This window comes from Lates calcarifer, linkage group LG8, assembly GCF_001640805.2.
Source record: "Lates calcarifer isolate ASB-BC8 linkage group LG8, TLL_Latcal_v3, whole genome shotgun sequence".
Lineage (NCBI taxonomy): Eukaryota > Metazoa > Chordata > Actinopteri > Centropomidae > Lates > Lates calcarifer.
In genome coordinates this window covers 15,888,989-15,903,128 of record NC_066840.1, presented here as the reverse complement: position 1 = coordinate 15,903,128, position 14,140 = coordinate 15,888,989, and the positions used below count along the sequence as shown (strand labels likewise).

The 14,140-nt window shown below is 41.0% G+C and overlaps 2 protein-coding genes across 3 annotated transcripts; one reads left to right on the top strand and one right to left on the bottom strand.

Moving 5' to 3' along the window:
* On the top strand, positions 1 to 8,796 carry LOC108872611 (transmembrane 9 superfamily member 2). 2 transcript variants are annotated; one of them, XM_018660416.2, is made up of 18 exons: positions 1 to 313; positions 728 to 795; positions 890 to 983; positions 1,111 to 1,238; positions 1,386 to 1,515; positions 1,988 to 2,115; positions 2,251 to 2,365; positions 2,498 to 2,577; positions 2,683 to 2,788; positions 3,270 to 3,320; positions 3,690 to 3,822; positions 4,272 to 4,391; positions 4,498 to 4,555; positions 4,752 to 4,911; positions 5,020 to 5,171; positions 5,309 to 5,420; positions 5,795 to 5,966; positions 7,771 to 8,796. In XM_018660416.2, exons 1-18 carry the CDS (start codon positions 176 to 178, stop codon positions 7,836 to 7,838), a joined length of 2,013 nt encoding a protein of 670 aa, XP_018515932.1. In that variant the 5' UTR covers positions 1 to 175; the 3' UTR covers positions 7,839 to 8,796. The 2 variants fall into 2 exon arrangements, with proteins under 2 accessions (XP_018515932.1, XP_018515933.1); XM_018660417.2 differs by lacking the exon at positions 3,270 to 3,320.
* A 2,504-nt stretch (positions 8,797 to 11,300) lies between these two features.
* Positions 11,301 to 13,851, bottom strand: gpr101 (G protein-coupled receptor 101). The gene is given in 3 exon segments (XM_018660441.2): positions 11,301 to 12,533; positions 12,535 to 12,873; positions 12,875 to 13,851. Coding segments are annotated over 3 exon segments (1,344 nt in total). The 5' UTR covers positions 12,944 to 13,851; the 3' UTR covers positions 11,301 to 11,597.
* Between the last annotated feature and the right edge of the window lie 289 nt (positions 13,852 to 14,140).

The following is a 14,140-nucleotide window of genomic DNA, read 5'->3' as shown; positions in this document are numbered from 1 at the left end:
TGTAGCTGAGACAGAGCTGGACGTCACCGATGCTGGCAGGTCAGCTCAGCCGCTACGTCCCGAGTATAAAGACCTAGCTAACCGTGGAAAACTAGCAAACATTCCCCTCAGAAGAAGGAAGTATCCCCTTTGACTCAAATATACCAAATCATTGTAGAACCGTGTCTGCGATAAAATGAAGAGGCGGATACACTTCGGTTTTGTGCTGGTTTATACCTTGGTCTCGTATTTCTGCCCGTGCTCGGCGTTTTATCTTCCGGGTTTGGCCCCAGTGAGTTTTTGTGAAGACGGTAAAGGTGGAGACGATTGTCAGGTATGTTAAATTCGTAAAGCTCACAATTCGTATCTGTAGTAGTGGATTTTGCGCTGTAGTTGGAATGGGACACAGTCACATGAATTTGTTGTCTTCCTTTATCTTGCTAGCATGTCAGTGCTCTCCGTAGGCCCCGGCTATTACCTGGAACCGGAACACTGGCATAATATTTAGATGCATCGCTATCTTAATTGTTTTTGTTAGCACTCGCTGTCATTGCTCAGGGAACATACATATATATTCTTTCTGATGTGTCTGGTTTTTCACTACATTAATCCCGCTTTAGATAATGTCAGCATTTGGCCTGTAAACTTCTCAGCACTCGTAGCACAGGTTGTAGCTGTTACTAGTCCACCGATTGGGTTTGTGAGACATATACGGACTAAAAGGCAAATTGATTTTGCTTCTTTACAGACAGTGATCCAGCTGTTTGTCAATCGCTTGGACTCAGTGGAGTCGGTCCTGCCTTATGAGTATGACGTGTAAGTATTTTGTAGTTTCTGTTTGATGCCATTCGTGTAATGTCCAGATATATATTTTTCACTTCATCTGATTGTCAATCTGAATTTGTTAAAGGTTTGACTTTTGCAAAGATGCCAAGGAAATGAGGCCTTCTGAGAACCTTGGACAGGTGCTGTTTGGTGAACGAATTGAGTCATCACCGTACAAGGTGTGTGTTACCTGTAAATCTATGGTTGCATGAAGGTATATGGTGTTGTTTGTTTTAGACTCCATATCAGCACTATTTGTTTAATGTACCCTCTTGATGCAACATGATTCTCATCTGCCTCTCACAGTTCAACTTTAAACAAGATGTTAAATGCAAGGCAGTGTGCACAAAAGGCTACAAGAAAGACAACCAGGACGATGTAACCAAACTGAACTTTCTCAAGATGGGAATGCAGCTGAACTACCAGCACCACTGGTTAGTAAAATATTTACTGCACTTTACCGCAGTTCATGTGAGTTATAGTATCTGTAGTACAGTCAGTTTGCTTGACAGAGTGATGACAGCAAAGACATGAACACAGTAATCAAGTAGCTTGTTGACGTTAACCAATTATTTCTTTAGGATCATTGACAACATGCCGGTGACTTGGTGCTATGATGTGGAAGATGGTCAGAAGTACTGCAACCCAGGCTTCCCCATTGGCTGCCTCGTTACATCAGACGGCAGACCTAAAGATGCTTGTGTCATCAATGTGAGTTGTGAGTTTTACATAAATGGTTAGCTGCTAATGAAATGGTTCTAATTCTGATACAGCGTTACCCAGGATCCTCAAGTTTGCCACGGGTGTCCCAGAAAAACGTTGTACTTCAGCAAGTTCAAATATCTCTGTCTAGTTATAATAATAATGATGATAATATATATAATTTTGACTAGTTTTGTGAGTATTTATAGAGCAGGAGTCTTGTGGTAATCTCTGAAAAACAAAAGTGGCTTTTCATTAACAATTACTTGTTATTTAAAGTCTCAAACAGTATTTGATGATCTTTCAGCAAAGTCTTTATAACTATAGCAATTGACATAAGCAGTGTAAAGGTGAAATTGGAAGTCATTTTATAAAATCTTCGAATTAGAAGTATCTTCAGTATAAAAGATGCAACACACAGATGAGAAGAGGAATCTGACTACCTGATGTTGAGAGAGTTTTTTTAAATAATTTTTTTTAGGCTGAGTTCAACAAGAAGAACACATTTTACGTCTTCAACCATGTAGACATCAAGATCACTTACCACAGTGGAAAAACAGAAGGATGGAGGGGGGCTCGGCTGGTCACTGCCACTCTGGAGCCAAAGAGGTAACTGTTGCTCACCAAATTTTGATTAATGTCTAATCTAATTCAACATGCTGCAACTGAATGACAACTTACCATCCAAAACGAATATTATCAATAATCTGAGCTGGTGAATGTTGTGTGTTTTGTGCTCAAAAGTATCAAACAGGCAGATGAGAATAACCCAAGCTGTGATGGAGGAAACCCGATGGAGGTCCCTGCAGACTTTGAGAATGAAGTGAAGATAACTTACACCTACTCTGTTGCATTTGAGGTAGGTCTCTAAACTTTGACTAATTTTATTATGCAACTACTTATATGTAACTAATACATAAAATCATTGACCAATAATTAAAAAATAATTTCGTACATTATTTTTTACCAATACATTTACTTCATTTAACAGGAAAACAATTCAATCAAGTGGGCATCTAGGTGGGACTACATTCTTGTCTCCATGCCTCACACCAACATCCAGTGGTTTAGGTATGAGGCCTTTTTTTGACATTGCCCACCAAAAAAACACTTTCTGCTCAGAAAATCTTTAAAAACATTTTTTTTGATGCTTGTTGACTTGTGTGTTTTCTCTAGCATCATGAACTCCTTGGTCATTGTCCTCTTCCTGTCTGGCATGGTTGCCATGATAATGTTGAGAACCCTGCACAAGGACATTGCAAGATACAATCAGGTGGACCAGGTAAAGGCATTTGTTGAACTCTCTCTCAGTTGGAGCTGATCCAGATGTGTATAAGAAGCACTACCATACATGTGAAGACTTCTTGAAAATGCATTTGTCAGAAATAAGACCAAAATTGTTTATATTCTTAAAGGACACCATGTTGTTACAATTCAAATGAATTGTTTAAGCACTAAAGCAAACAGTTTTCCAGGAACGTTAAAGTACAGCTTTGTCTTTAGCCAGACAACCATGTATTTACTTTATGTCACTGGGGTTCATTTAATGTCTGCTTGTAATTTTTTTATTCCACAGTCGATAATGAAATTTTTAGATTTGAACTGTATCTCACAAATATTGGAGACTGCAATTTTCACCTGCATTTACTGGTAATCGTTACAGCAGTAATATGGCAGTTACTTTAATTTTCAAGTGTTAAATACCACCTAGCAAAGTAGATGTACAGTACCCAGAATTATATATGTTTTGTTACAATTCACAGGCAGACTTGATAAAGATTCCACTCATCAAGGAAAAATCCTCTCTACCCTATGTAAGCTTATCGTAAACCGTTTTGAACAAAACTTGTTGTGGTTATTAAATCAGGGGTGTGGGTTTGTGATTGTAGCAATCAGGCACATTAGAACAAAATATGGTGTGGATATTTTTGAAACGTGAAAGTTTCAAGAAGGGGGTTTATAGTTAACAGATGACATAGGAGTTTTCCACACCAAATTTTGCAGCTTTTGGTAAACTGCATTTTCTCAGTTTCTACCTTATTTGTCTTTGCTAGCAGGTGACAGATTGTGAGGTAGTGTTCACTGCTTGGTGGTTGGCTAATCTTTAACTTGTATCATTTTCAAATGTTGACTGAGTCCTTGATTGTGACTGTTGCTGTATTGCTGTCTGCCTTGCTTCTCAGGAGGATGCACAAGAGGAGTCGGGGTGGAAGCAGGTGCACGGGGATGTTTTCCGTCCCCCCAGGAAAGGCATGCTGCTGTCTGTGTTCCTTGGACAGGGCACCCAGATCTTCATCATGACCTTCATCACGCTCTGTAAGTGTGTCATACAGGCAGTAGCTACACGCACTGAATTAGCGATTCAGTGAACTGCCATAATTAGTTTAATCTTTCCTCTGTGTTCGCCACACAGAATATATTAATGATTACAGAGTATTTCACATCTTCTACACTAAGAGGTCAGTTCCCAAAACAAATATTGTTTACCTTCAGCAACAGAACTTTATTCATGGCTAGCGAGGCAGTAGGATAATTCAAGTCAAAATATTTCCACCGTCAGAACCAATTTGAGGGTGCCTCTGTGTGAGCCTTTAAAATATACTGACTTACATAACCAACCTTGTAAAGTCATTAACATGTTTGTGTCAATTTGATATTTTTTTTAGATTTTACAGTGTACAGTTAGTACTTAGCAGTGCTACCAGACTACAAGCAGCAGCATTAAAACCCTCATTGATATTTCTCTGATTGTTTTTCCTCTGTAGTCCTGGCCTGTCTGGGTTTCCTGTCACCAGCCAACAGAGGTGCTCTCATGACGTGCGCTGTGGTCCTCTGGGTTCTGTTAGGAACACCTGCTGGCTATGTGTCTGCACGTCTGTACAAAAGTAAGAGTACAGTGAAAACCTTGTTGCAAAGTTAATTTCAGTTGACACAGACTGTGCTGTATTCAGTGTGCTCTTTCTCATCATGATATTCTGTTTCTATTCTCAGCTTTTGGAGGTGAAAAGTGGAAGACAAACGTTTTGCTGACAGCACTCTTGTGCCCCGGGTATGCCTACTTCCAACATTTGCTTTGCTTTTGTTCTTTTGTCTCATTTGTTTTCATTTCTGCCCATGAGTGCTGGAGTGACGAGTTACATTGTATATGTCCTCTCAGGTGCCTTATAGCCTTTTTGCTAGTACCCCATCTCACATGTATTATCTTTCTCTGTGTCATTGTCCTTCGTCCACCCCTCTTCCCCTAGTATTGTGTTTGCTGACTTCTTCCTGATGAACCTGATCCTTTGGGTGGAGGGTTCCTCAGCAGCAATCCCCTTTGGCACTCTGGTGGCCATTTTGGCCCTTTGGTTTGGAATCTCTGTACCCCTCACCTTTGTTGGTGCCTACTTTGGATTCAAGAAACCTGTGAGTTAGGCTGCGTAGTTTATACAATTATCTTACTTGAAAGTATTAATTGTAGATGAAACGCGTGTGTCTGAAAACACTTTTATTTCTTTTTCTGTGCCTGTGCAGGCAATTGAGCAACCAGTGCGGACAAACCAGATCCCCCGTCAAATTCCTGAGCAGTCCTTCTTTACTAAACCTATCCCTGGTATCGTAATGGGTGGAATCCTGCCCTTTGGCTGCATCTTCATCCAGCTATTCTTCATCCTCAACAGCATTTGGTACGAAGACAGGAATGCAGTTTTTCTTGATTGTCAGGGTTTCCTGTTTTTCTATGACTGTCAGTTTTTACAGCAGGGTGTTGCTCAATGCTCTGTGTTGCCTCCTTTTAGTTAATATAGGTTGTTTGTGTTTCTAGGTCTCATCAGATGTACTACATGTTTGGGTTCCTGTTCCTGGTTTTCATTATTCTACTCATCACCTGCTCTGAGGCCACAATTCTGCTCTGCTACTTCCATCTATGTGCTGAGGTACCTGAATATTCAGAGCATTTTGTCAGTTTTATCAAACTTTAGTTTATAACAGTTAAATAAATGTAAAAAAATATATAATTCACATAGCACATAGTGTATTTTTTTTATAACACATACACATTTCTGTAAACAAAGAGCCATGAGTAATGAGAGATAATCATACAAGGTGAATATCTCATATCTTCATACCCAGTCACAGTACAGTAGAGCCAGTCAAATACATGTCAAGCTATTAATATGTCTTAATAGGGTAAAACTGTATCAACATCAGTGACGTTTATTTAGGTCTGCTTTTCTCATCTTGTCCAGCCTTAATTTGAAATATCCTCATACACTGGATCCTAACATGTCCTCTTTCGTCATGTGTCCAGGACTACCACTGGTGGTGGCGCTCCTTCCTGACCAGTGGCTTCACAGCAGTCTATCTGTTCATCTACGCTGTGCACTACTTCTTCTCAAAGCTGCAAATAATTGGAGCAGCCAGCACCTTCCTCTACTTTGGATACACAATGATCATGGTCCTTATCTTCTTCCTCTTCACAGGTAAGGCTTTGAGTTAAGAGACTTGTTGTCACTGTCACTTAACACATTGTGACAATACCAGAATATTATAATGGGATTGAAAACCTTTACTGGTGAACTCAGTTTGTGTAAAAAATATGGTGGATTATCCATGTATGCCATATTGATTTGTTGAAAAGCTACTTTCACTGCAATGTGTGTGTGTGTGTGTGTGTGTGTGTGTGTGTGTGTGTGTGTGTGTGTGTGTGTGTGTGTGTGTGTTTTTTTTTTAAATTAGTGAAGAAGCTCTAATAGCTCACTTAGTGTTAGAGGCAGAGAGGGGTGTAGGAGTTACAAATGGTATTGTTTGCTCAGTTTTTTTTGTGTGCCTGCTAACGTCACTTAAACTGAAGCACCTCCATCCTGTTCCTGTTAAATAAATCTCCAGGAAGTTTGCACTATTTATTTGCTCACCATGTAGTCAAAGCCAAACCTTGGCCTTCCCATTTCTATACTGGCAATACAAAAGCACTGTGTCAAATAAAGTTAAAGAGCATTTATTTAAATTGTCATTTTAAAGTCTGTTTGAAGTTTAATGAAAATCAGAGAGACTGTATAGGAAATGAGAAATGAGACTAGAGTGTTCAAATTCCCTCTCGGTCAGATCTAGTTTTGCAGACTTATTTGGGTCAATTCTACTGTCTGTGGTTTGCTGACAAGCTAGAGCCTAGTTTTATCAGGGAGTTCCTTTTTTTCTTTTTTCTGTACATCAAAAGATGCAGGCTCCACGTTTACGTTGCCATGGATGATAATAAGTCTATATGCACTCAGGATTCCTGACCATCGCTGTTGAGATGATTGTTCAGTGCTCGCACTTAAAATCCAGCTGTGTGACTAAGGTTGTGCAGACTTATGAACCACACACATTACCACAAAGCTAGGATGAACAGAACATTGTTGCCACTTTCGTCTCCACATTAAAAGACACAAAGACTGACACGTGTTGACATGGTAACAGCACTCCCTGGCCCTGTCCAGCTCTGTTGCACACCCACTCAGAATGAGACTAGGGATGTGAGTGGAAAGAGGATAATACACAGGACTAGATAACGGGCAAATACATGCCTAGTCTTTATGTCGCCCAGAAATATAAGGCTCACCATGATGTCAGATGATGACATACTTTCTGGTGTTATACTGTCATTAGGCCAGATAAAAGTTAGCCCTGTAACCCTGCTTCTCACTGCTGCACTATTTGACACTATCTTAATACAGAGCTGTAAGTAGCAAGAGGATGAGATGTCAAAAGATTATCACCAAGAAATAATCCAAGGATTCAAGGAAAAGATTATCAGTTTCCCTCCTTGCTTCCAGTTTTGATCTAAATAATCCTCATCTCTCTCATTTCCCATTTTTAAGTTTTTATTTTGTTGTCTGTCTTTTCTTACCTCATCCCAACTTTGATCACAACTTAATTCGGGATTGGGCTGCGTGGCCCCCATTGAGCAGTCAGATAGGACTTTTATACCCAGATGAATTGATCCAGGATTTTGACCAATCTGGCTTCTCAACTTTGGTAGAGCTCAGGCAAATATGCTCTCTCCCTGACAAAGTGAAATGCTGGTGCTGGTGTTTTAGCAGTCTTGTGGAGATTGCAGTCCCAACCCAGTCAAAAGTAATTTTCAAACTTTTAGTGGATTGAATGTGGTTATGACTTTGTGCCTATGCTCCTGAAGTACGTTCATTTCAAGACCTTTTGGCCTTTCTTCAGTTATGTGGCTGTGATTGTTTTGTATCTTTTGTAATAACATTTATCAGATTCCTCTAACTTGTCCTTTCCTCTCAGGTACAATTGGCTTCTTCGCCTGCTTCTGGTTTGTAAATAAGATCTACAGTGTGGTCAAGGTGGACTAGAGGACTGAGGGAATGACTGACTGCTTACTGTCACAGCACCTCCTCAGTGCTGTGCTGTGTGATAAAGTGGTCTGAATGGACCTGAACTGAAACCATGACTTATCATAGAAGACCTGAAGAGCAGAGCCCGTCCTCTTTCGTGCTTTAAACCTATGTTGCTATTGTTTCCTTTTTTAAAATATATATAATTTTGTGTTCACTGTTGACCAGTAATATTTTGAGTGGCGCCTTGAAAATCAGTGTGGGTTCCAATGATCTAGTTGTCATAGTGAGCAGTTTGTTTCGGTGGGTTTAACAGGAAAAGCTTAAATGTTTTTAAGTTTCTAAAGGAAGTAAAATGTTCTGTATTTTTGCTTTTATATAATGTCAAAATGTTTTGTTTTTCATTCAATGCTTCTATTGTAATGATGAAAAAAATGTGTGTACATATACTGTACAGAGCGAACAAGTGAGAGAATGCTACTTAAAGATTGTGACCATTATGGAATCTTCTTTTATTTTCTTTCTTTTTCTTCTCAAGGTAAAGTTGGGGCTATAAATCCTTAAAATATCAGCTTGTATTGTAGTTGAGAAATTATATAAAAACACTGACATTGCTATGGTACATACATGTCCATTCTGATTTGTATTTGATGGCTACACTCAAATTTGCATCGCAACAAAGTTAAAACTTGGTTAAGAAGCACATCTGTATCATAGAAGAATTTGCTACAGCTACAGTATGTTGCACATTAAGGATGATCTCTCAGTGACATGCCTAACCTGTTTCACACCCCAGTGAAATCCATGAATTTACTGGTGAAGTACATATGCACCGTTGAGATGCACCCTTTTAGATTTTAATAAACAGGTGGCAGAACTGTAACTACATAAAACACTGCTGCTTTTTGCTTCGAGCAGTGTGGAGTCATCACCCAAGGTGATAACATTTTTACGAATAAATGCAGTTAATTCAAAATGAAGGTCGTGTTCTTTTCTTTGAGCCACTAGACTGCACGCATTAACATTTTAAACACTCTTAACCATGGTCCTTTTTATGTCTGGACATAAAGCCATAGGATGCAGTGTTCAGCTGCTACCTATGTGAGTGTAGTTTGCTGAAACCAAAACAGCAAAATGAGCACACTTAGAGTAGACACAGTTGTAACAATGAATACATGATAACTGCAAGAATTCTCGACAGTTTGTGATTTAATACAGACAAATGCAGTGTAGTGTGCTATTCTTGGCCCCATCTTATTCTCCCTCTTCAATTGCAATTATCCACATATTGAATCCTGGGGATGACCCCTAGTTACTGTACATAAGGACAGGAGCAAACATTAGGACCCTTTAAACATTTCTATCTATTCATGAATCTCGTAGAACTTCTTAATTGTCTTAATTTTCATTTGTGGCAAGGATTTTAAAACGACTGCACAGTCGTACTTTTTCCTAACCTGAGAATTCAAAAACAAATGGTCCTAACATCATTTGACTTAGATATACATTTATTTAGTCAAATTGTTATTTCAATAATTTCCTTGCTCTTAACTTCCCTGGATGTCTGTAGGTTATATTGAATTTTGTTTTGCTAAATGCCAAGTCCTAACTCCACAGACAGTGTAAATACCTTTTTAAAGATCCTGTTCATACCTAAAGCTGGGTATTGGTTGATGAGGTCAAGCTGGAAACCTGGCACCCCTATGTACGCCTATAATCAACTTAGTCACAAGCATTTGCTTGGTATGAAAAACTTACCTGTTAAATTGAATATAACACTTATGCACATATCACATAAATTCACTTTTATTAAACAACAGACAGCTTTTGATGTTGAATAATGAAACCAAAAATAATACAAAAGCACAATATAAATCACAAAAATATGCCATTTTAAAGCACTTAAAAACATACATTTCTCTTCTTTGATGATAAATTGTATTACATATTGTACTCTACCCCCTTTGTCTTTTACAGAGAAACACTGACAAACTTATTACACAAGTTTGATTGTCAGTTATAATACTGTTATATGGACTTCCTCAATGAATAAACTGAAGCTCAAATCCGTGCCAGTCCACTGAGGTCCGATGAGCTATAATAATAATAATAATAATAATAATAATCATAATCATAATACAGGAGCACACTGCTCTGTCAATGTTCTCTTTTCCTAAACGTTATAAAAAGTTGATTAAAAGACTAGACACACTTTTCAAATAATGCACATAATGTTGTGATGCACCTGTGACATCCTTTGGCAACACATTTGACAACCCATTCAACTTGCCTTTCTATGAGACATTCTGAGCCATACTGAGATGAGTCATGGCAGGCATGTAACACTTACATAAATACTCATCCTCTCCGTGGCAGTGAAGCAGACATGCTTTTACATCAGAAATACTGTATCAGGAGGTATCTTTACAAATCTACATGTGTTCAGTGGAATATAACAAATCTGCTCCATATCAATCTGTTATACATAATGCAGCCTATGTTACATAAATGGTGCAAGGAGTCCACTGTTATCTTTTTATACCCTGCTCTCTATGACACTGTACTTTTTCAACAGAACTACTGTACCTCCTCAAAGAAAGGCTGACATTACAAAGGCAGCAAATAGTCCAAATATACAGTGGCACTCTGAACTAAGATGCTAAATTTCCACCTTGTTGAACCAGACTTAGAGCAAGAGGCTAAGACAAACTACTTCTTTGTGTGACCATCTCATCAGGGAAATGGACTCACCAACCGTCATGTGTTGTGTAACTAACAGGCACAATAAATCACTACTACTCGTTTACTCAAAAGGCGCTTTGAGACTAAGGAGAGTTACAGCAACAAGGATGTGAATACATGTATCCACTTGCTCGACAAGATCCAAGAACAGAGATGGGCACAACAAATTGTTTCCTCAAGCACACCCTGAGTTCATAAGTTGCAGGCGAAGCTTGCTTGCACTGACACAAAAACAGTACATCCTCTGCCCTCCGGCAGGATCACAGAGAATACAACACGTAAAAAGTTTAAAGGAGATAGAGTAGTTGCGCAGATACTGCAGATCAATACCTTATCAGAGACATCAATGGCTCATAATTAAAGCAAAGTGCTCAGAACACCAACCACTTTAATCCAACATAACAATTTCTATCTCTACACAGCAAGTCTACATAAAAAACAAACAAACAAACAAAAACACCAGTGGCATTTACAACAGACCAGCAGGCAAAAATGTAAAATAACAATTAACTGTTGGTTTTACTTTACTCTTTTTTTTTAAACTTCAGACTGATTTAAATGCCCGTTTTATCTAACAGTAGCTAGTACAATAATTGCATACATTTAAAAGTAACCCTAACCCTAACCCTAACAGTTTGTAGAAACAAAATATAATAACAGCTGCACAAAGTCTGACTAATGTGGCCCATGTGGGAAATCTTCAACCTGCCTGTACATATAAAACCTCAAAAAGCTCCTCAAGATTTGACTTAGTGAAAATAAATAGTCATTATTTAAGATTTTGTTCAAAATTCATACTGCAACAATGAATGAACCAAGTTTTCTCCAAAGAGTTTTATCTCATCTCAAGTTAACTCTTTAATGGAGCTGATGACAAATACTACAAAACTGTTACGTTGGTGATCAAGTGCCAGCAACTTCAGAATGAATGACCCTGTTGTAAAGAAGGCATATTAGCTTATGTGTGAACACACAGTATGACAACCTCTTCAGGCAAGAGCAAATATGGTCTATCTGGTGAATCCTCGAGGTGGTTCATGTGCTTTGTTTGCTGTGGACTGTGAGCTCCCGCTCAGAGCTGATGCTAGTAGAGGTGGTGTCTTTACGGCTGTCCCTCGACTTCCTCTCAAAAGTGGGCGTGGAGGATGTTGTGCATTCTTCCCAAGTCCGCAGTGGGAGGACTCGAGCGGCCAGGCTGGGCAGGTGAGGGTGGGCACCTGAGCGTCCCTCTGTGGTAGTGAAGCAGCTCTCCACTGCAGAGCTCTGGCTGGGTCGGCCCTGTTTGCAGAAAAGTCCGCAGAGCAAAGCCAGGAATTCCTTCCTCACGCTGCGGTGCATGTAACCGTAAATGTAGGGGTGTAGGCAGCACTGTAAGAAAAAGAGCACAAGGGCGAGGGAGGACAACCAGGGGGGTATGGCTGCTCTGGTGCTCATAGATATAGTATTCAGTATGCTGTACGGCCCCATGCTGAGTATATATGAGGCCATGATCACAAAAACTACACGAGCTGCCTTGCAGTGGTAGTGGAAGCGTCTGTGCCTAACTCGAACAGGGTATCCTCTGGCTGTGTAGGGGCCATCAGGTGAACTCGCCGGGTGGGCTTGGGGCTGCCGCTGTGGACTGCTAGGTCCCTGGAAGTCCTGCGGGCAGGGCTGGGAGTAGGATTGCGTCTGTATGGGGTGCACGAGAGCGTTCTGCCTCCGAGCCGCTCTGAACACCATCCAGTAGCATCCGAGCATGATGAGCACGGGCAGCCAGAAAGAAAAGGTGGACACCACGGCAGAGTAGGACAGGCTGGATGACCACACCACTGAGCACACACTGTGATGGCGGTCAAAGTCAATGGCCCCCCAGCCGTACAGAGGCGGCGTGCTCTGCAGGAAGCTGAGCACCCAGGTGCAGATGATCAGGTTGGTGCCCAGGTGAGGGGTCATGCGGGTGGGATAGGACAGAGGATGGATGATGGCCAGGATAGCGATCCACAGAGACGACTATGATGGTGTTGACCCCGGCGAATGCAAAGAGGTGCATGAGCACCACCAGGGCTTGACACAGTCGGGCATCCAGGGGCCACACACCTGGCACGGTGGCTGCGATGGCGAAGGGCATGACTAATATAGTCTGGAGAAGGTCTGCCAAGAGGAGGTTGAGGACGAAGCGGTTGGCCACGTGAAGCAGCTGCGGCTTCCTCTGGAACACCAGCAGAACCACCACATTCCCAAACAAGGACACACACACGATGAGAGATATAAGCACCATTTTCATCACACAGTTGGCGGTGGTGGACCAGACCTGGTCCTGGGTGGAATCAGGTGAAACCGGGCTCCCAGGGAACATCAGTCAAATTCGTGCCCATACCGGGCGCCTGAGAGCTTTGCATTGCTTGTCCAACACCAGGGACAGGGAGGGCATGTGTGCCTCACATCTGGCTGGGTGCTGACATATAGAGTCAGGTTAGTCCCATCATGATGAGCAGAATGACAGCAGAGAAAACCAGCTCAGGGTTTGCTTGCCTTTCAGGCAATAAGCTGTTAAGACTGGTGCTCCTTATTCATTGGATCTCAGGTACAAAATTCAACATGCATCCCACTTTTTTTTCCCAACTGCGTCTCACCTAACATGGCATATCATCCTTAACATGTGGAAACAGTACAGTACTGTCATCCAGGAGCAGTCTGTATTGCTGGAGAACATAAATACTGATTCGCTGCTCATCGTGATCGGTGATTAATCCTTGAAAGGTTCACCCACCGAACAGGCCTTGTTCTTCTTGCAGCGCACATCTGCAAAATGAAAAATTTGTCTGGCGACAACAAATGCCACCGTACAATCCGCCGGCCGCCACAGACTGCGATTGTCCAGACACCGGCTAATATCGCGGATTACCAATCTGTAAATGATGCATAATACCTCTAAATGATCGGCGACGTGATCACTTGCTCGAGGATGCACACTCCCCTGCGCTCGATTTTCATCGTTTTGCTCCCATTTCAGCCTCGGCTCCAGTCAATGGCAGCCAGCTTTCACGGCTCAGCTAACATACGCTGCGTGTCTTCACCCAGCGGGGGTCTCTCATCCAAGACGAGCATATCTCTCCTTCGCTTGCTCTTTTCGGATTTCATGGCAGATCAAACATTTATTATTTTATCAGCTTTGATTCATCCTCAACAGTCCTAGGCTACTTACGGTCGGGTCCTGTCTCCGAGCTGTCAGAGAAAACCAAGGACACCTGCAGTGAAATCTCCCCTCTCTGGAGCTTGTCACCGACCCCCCCAATCCTCCTCCTCCTCCTCCCGTCCGTTTTCCCCTTTTGTTGTGAATGTGCAAGTGCGTTTCACGAGCCTGTCTCACGCTTTTTTTTTTTTTTTTTAAGAAATGGTGGAATCATAAGGTACAAATGTTATCCCTATTTTTCATTTAGTAAAATTTGTCCTTTTCTTTCCCGTTAATTAGAATAAAACACTTTCAGACCATTAATAGAACGACTGGACACATAAATTATTATTATCTATTCCTTTCAGCAACCTGTAAACATAGTCCTGTTTATATGAATCTAAATTTAGGAATCAGTTAACAA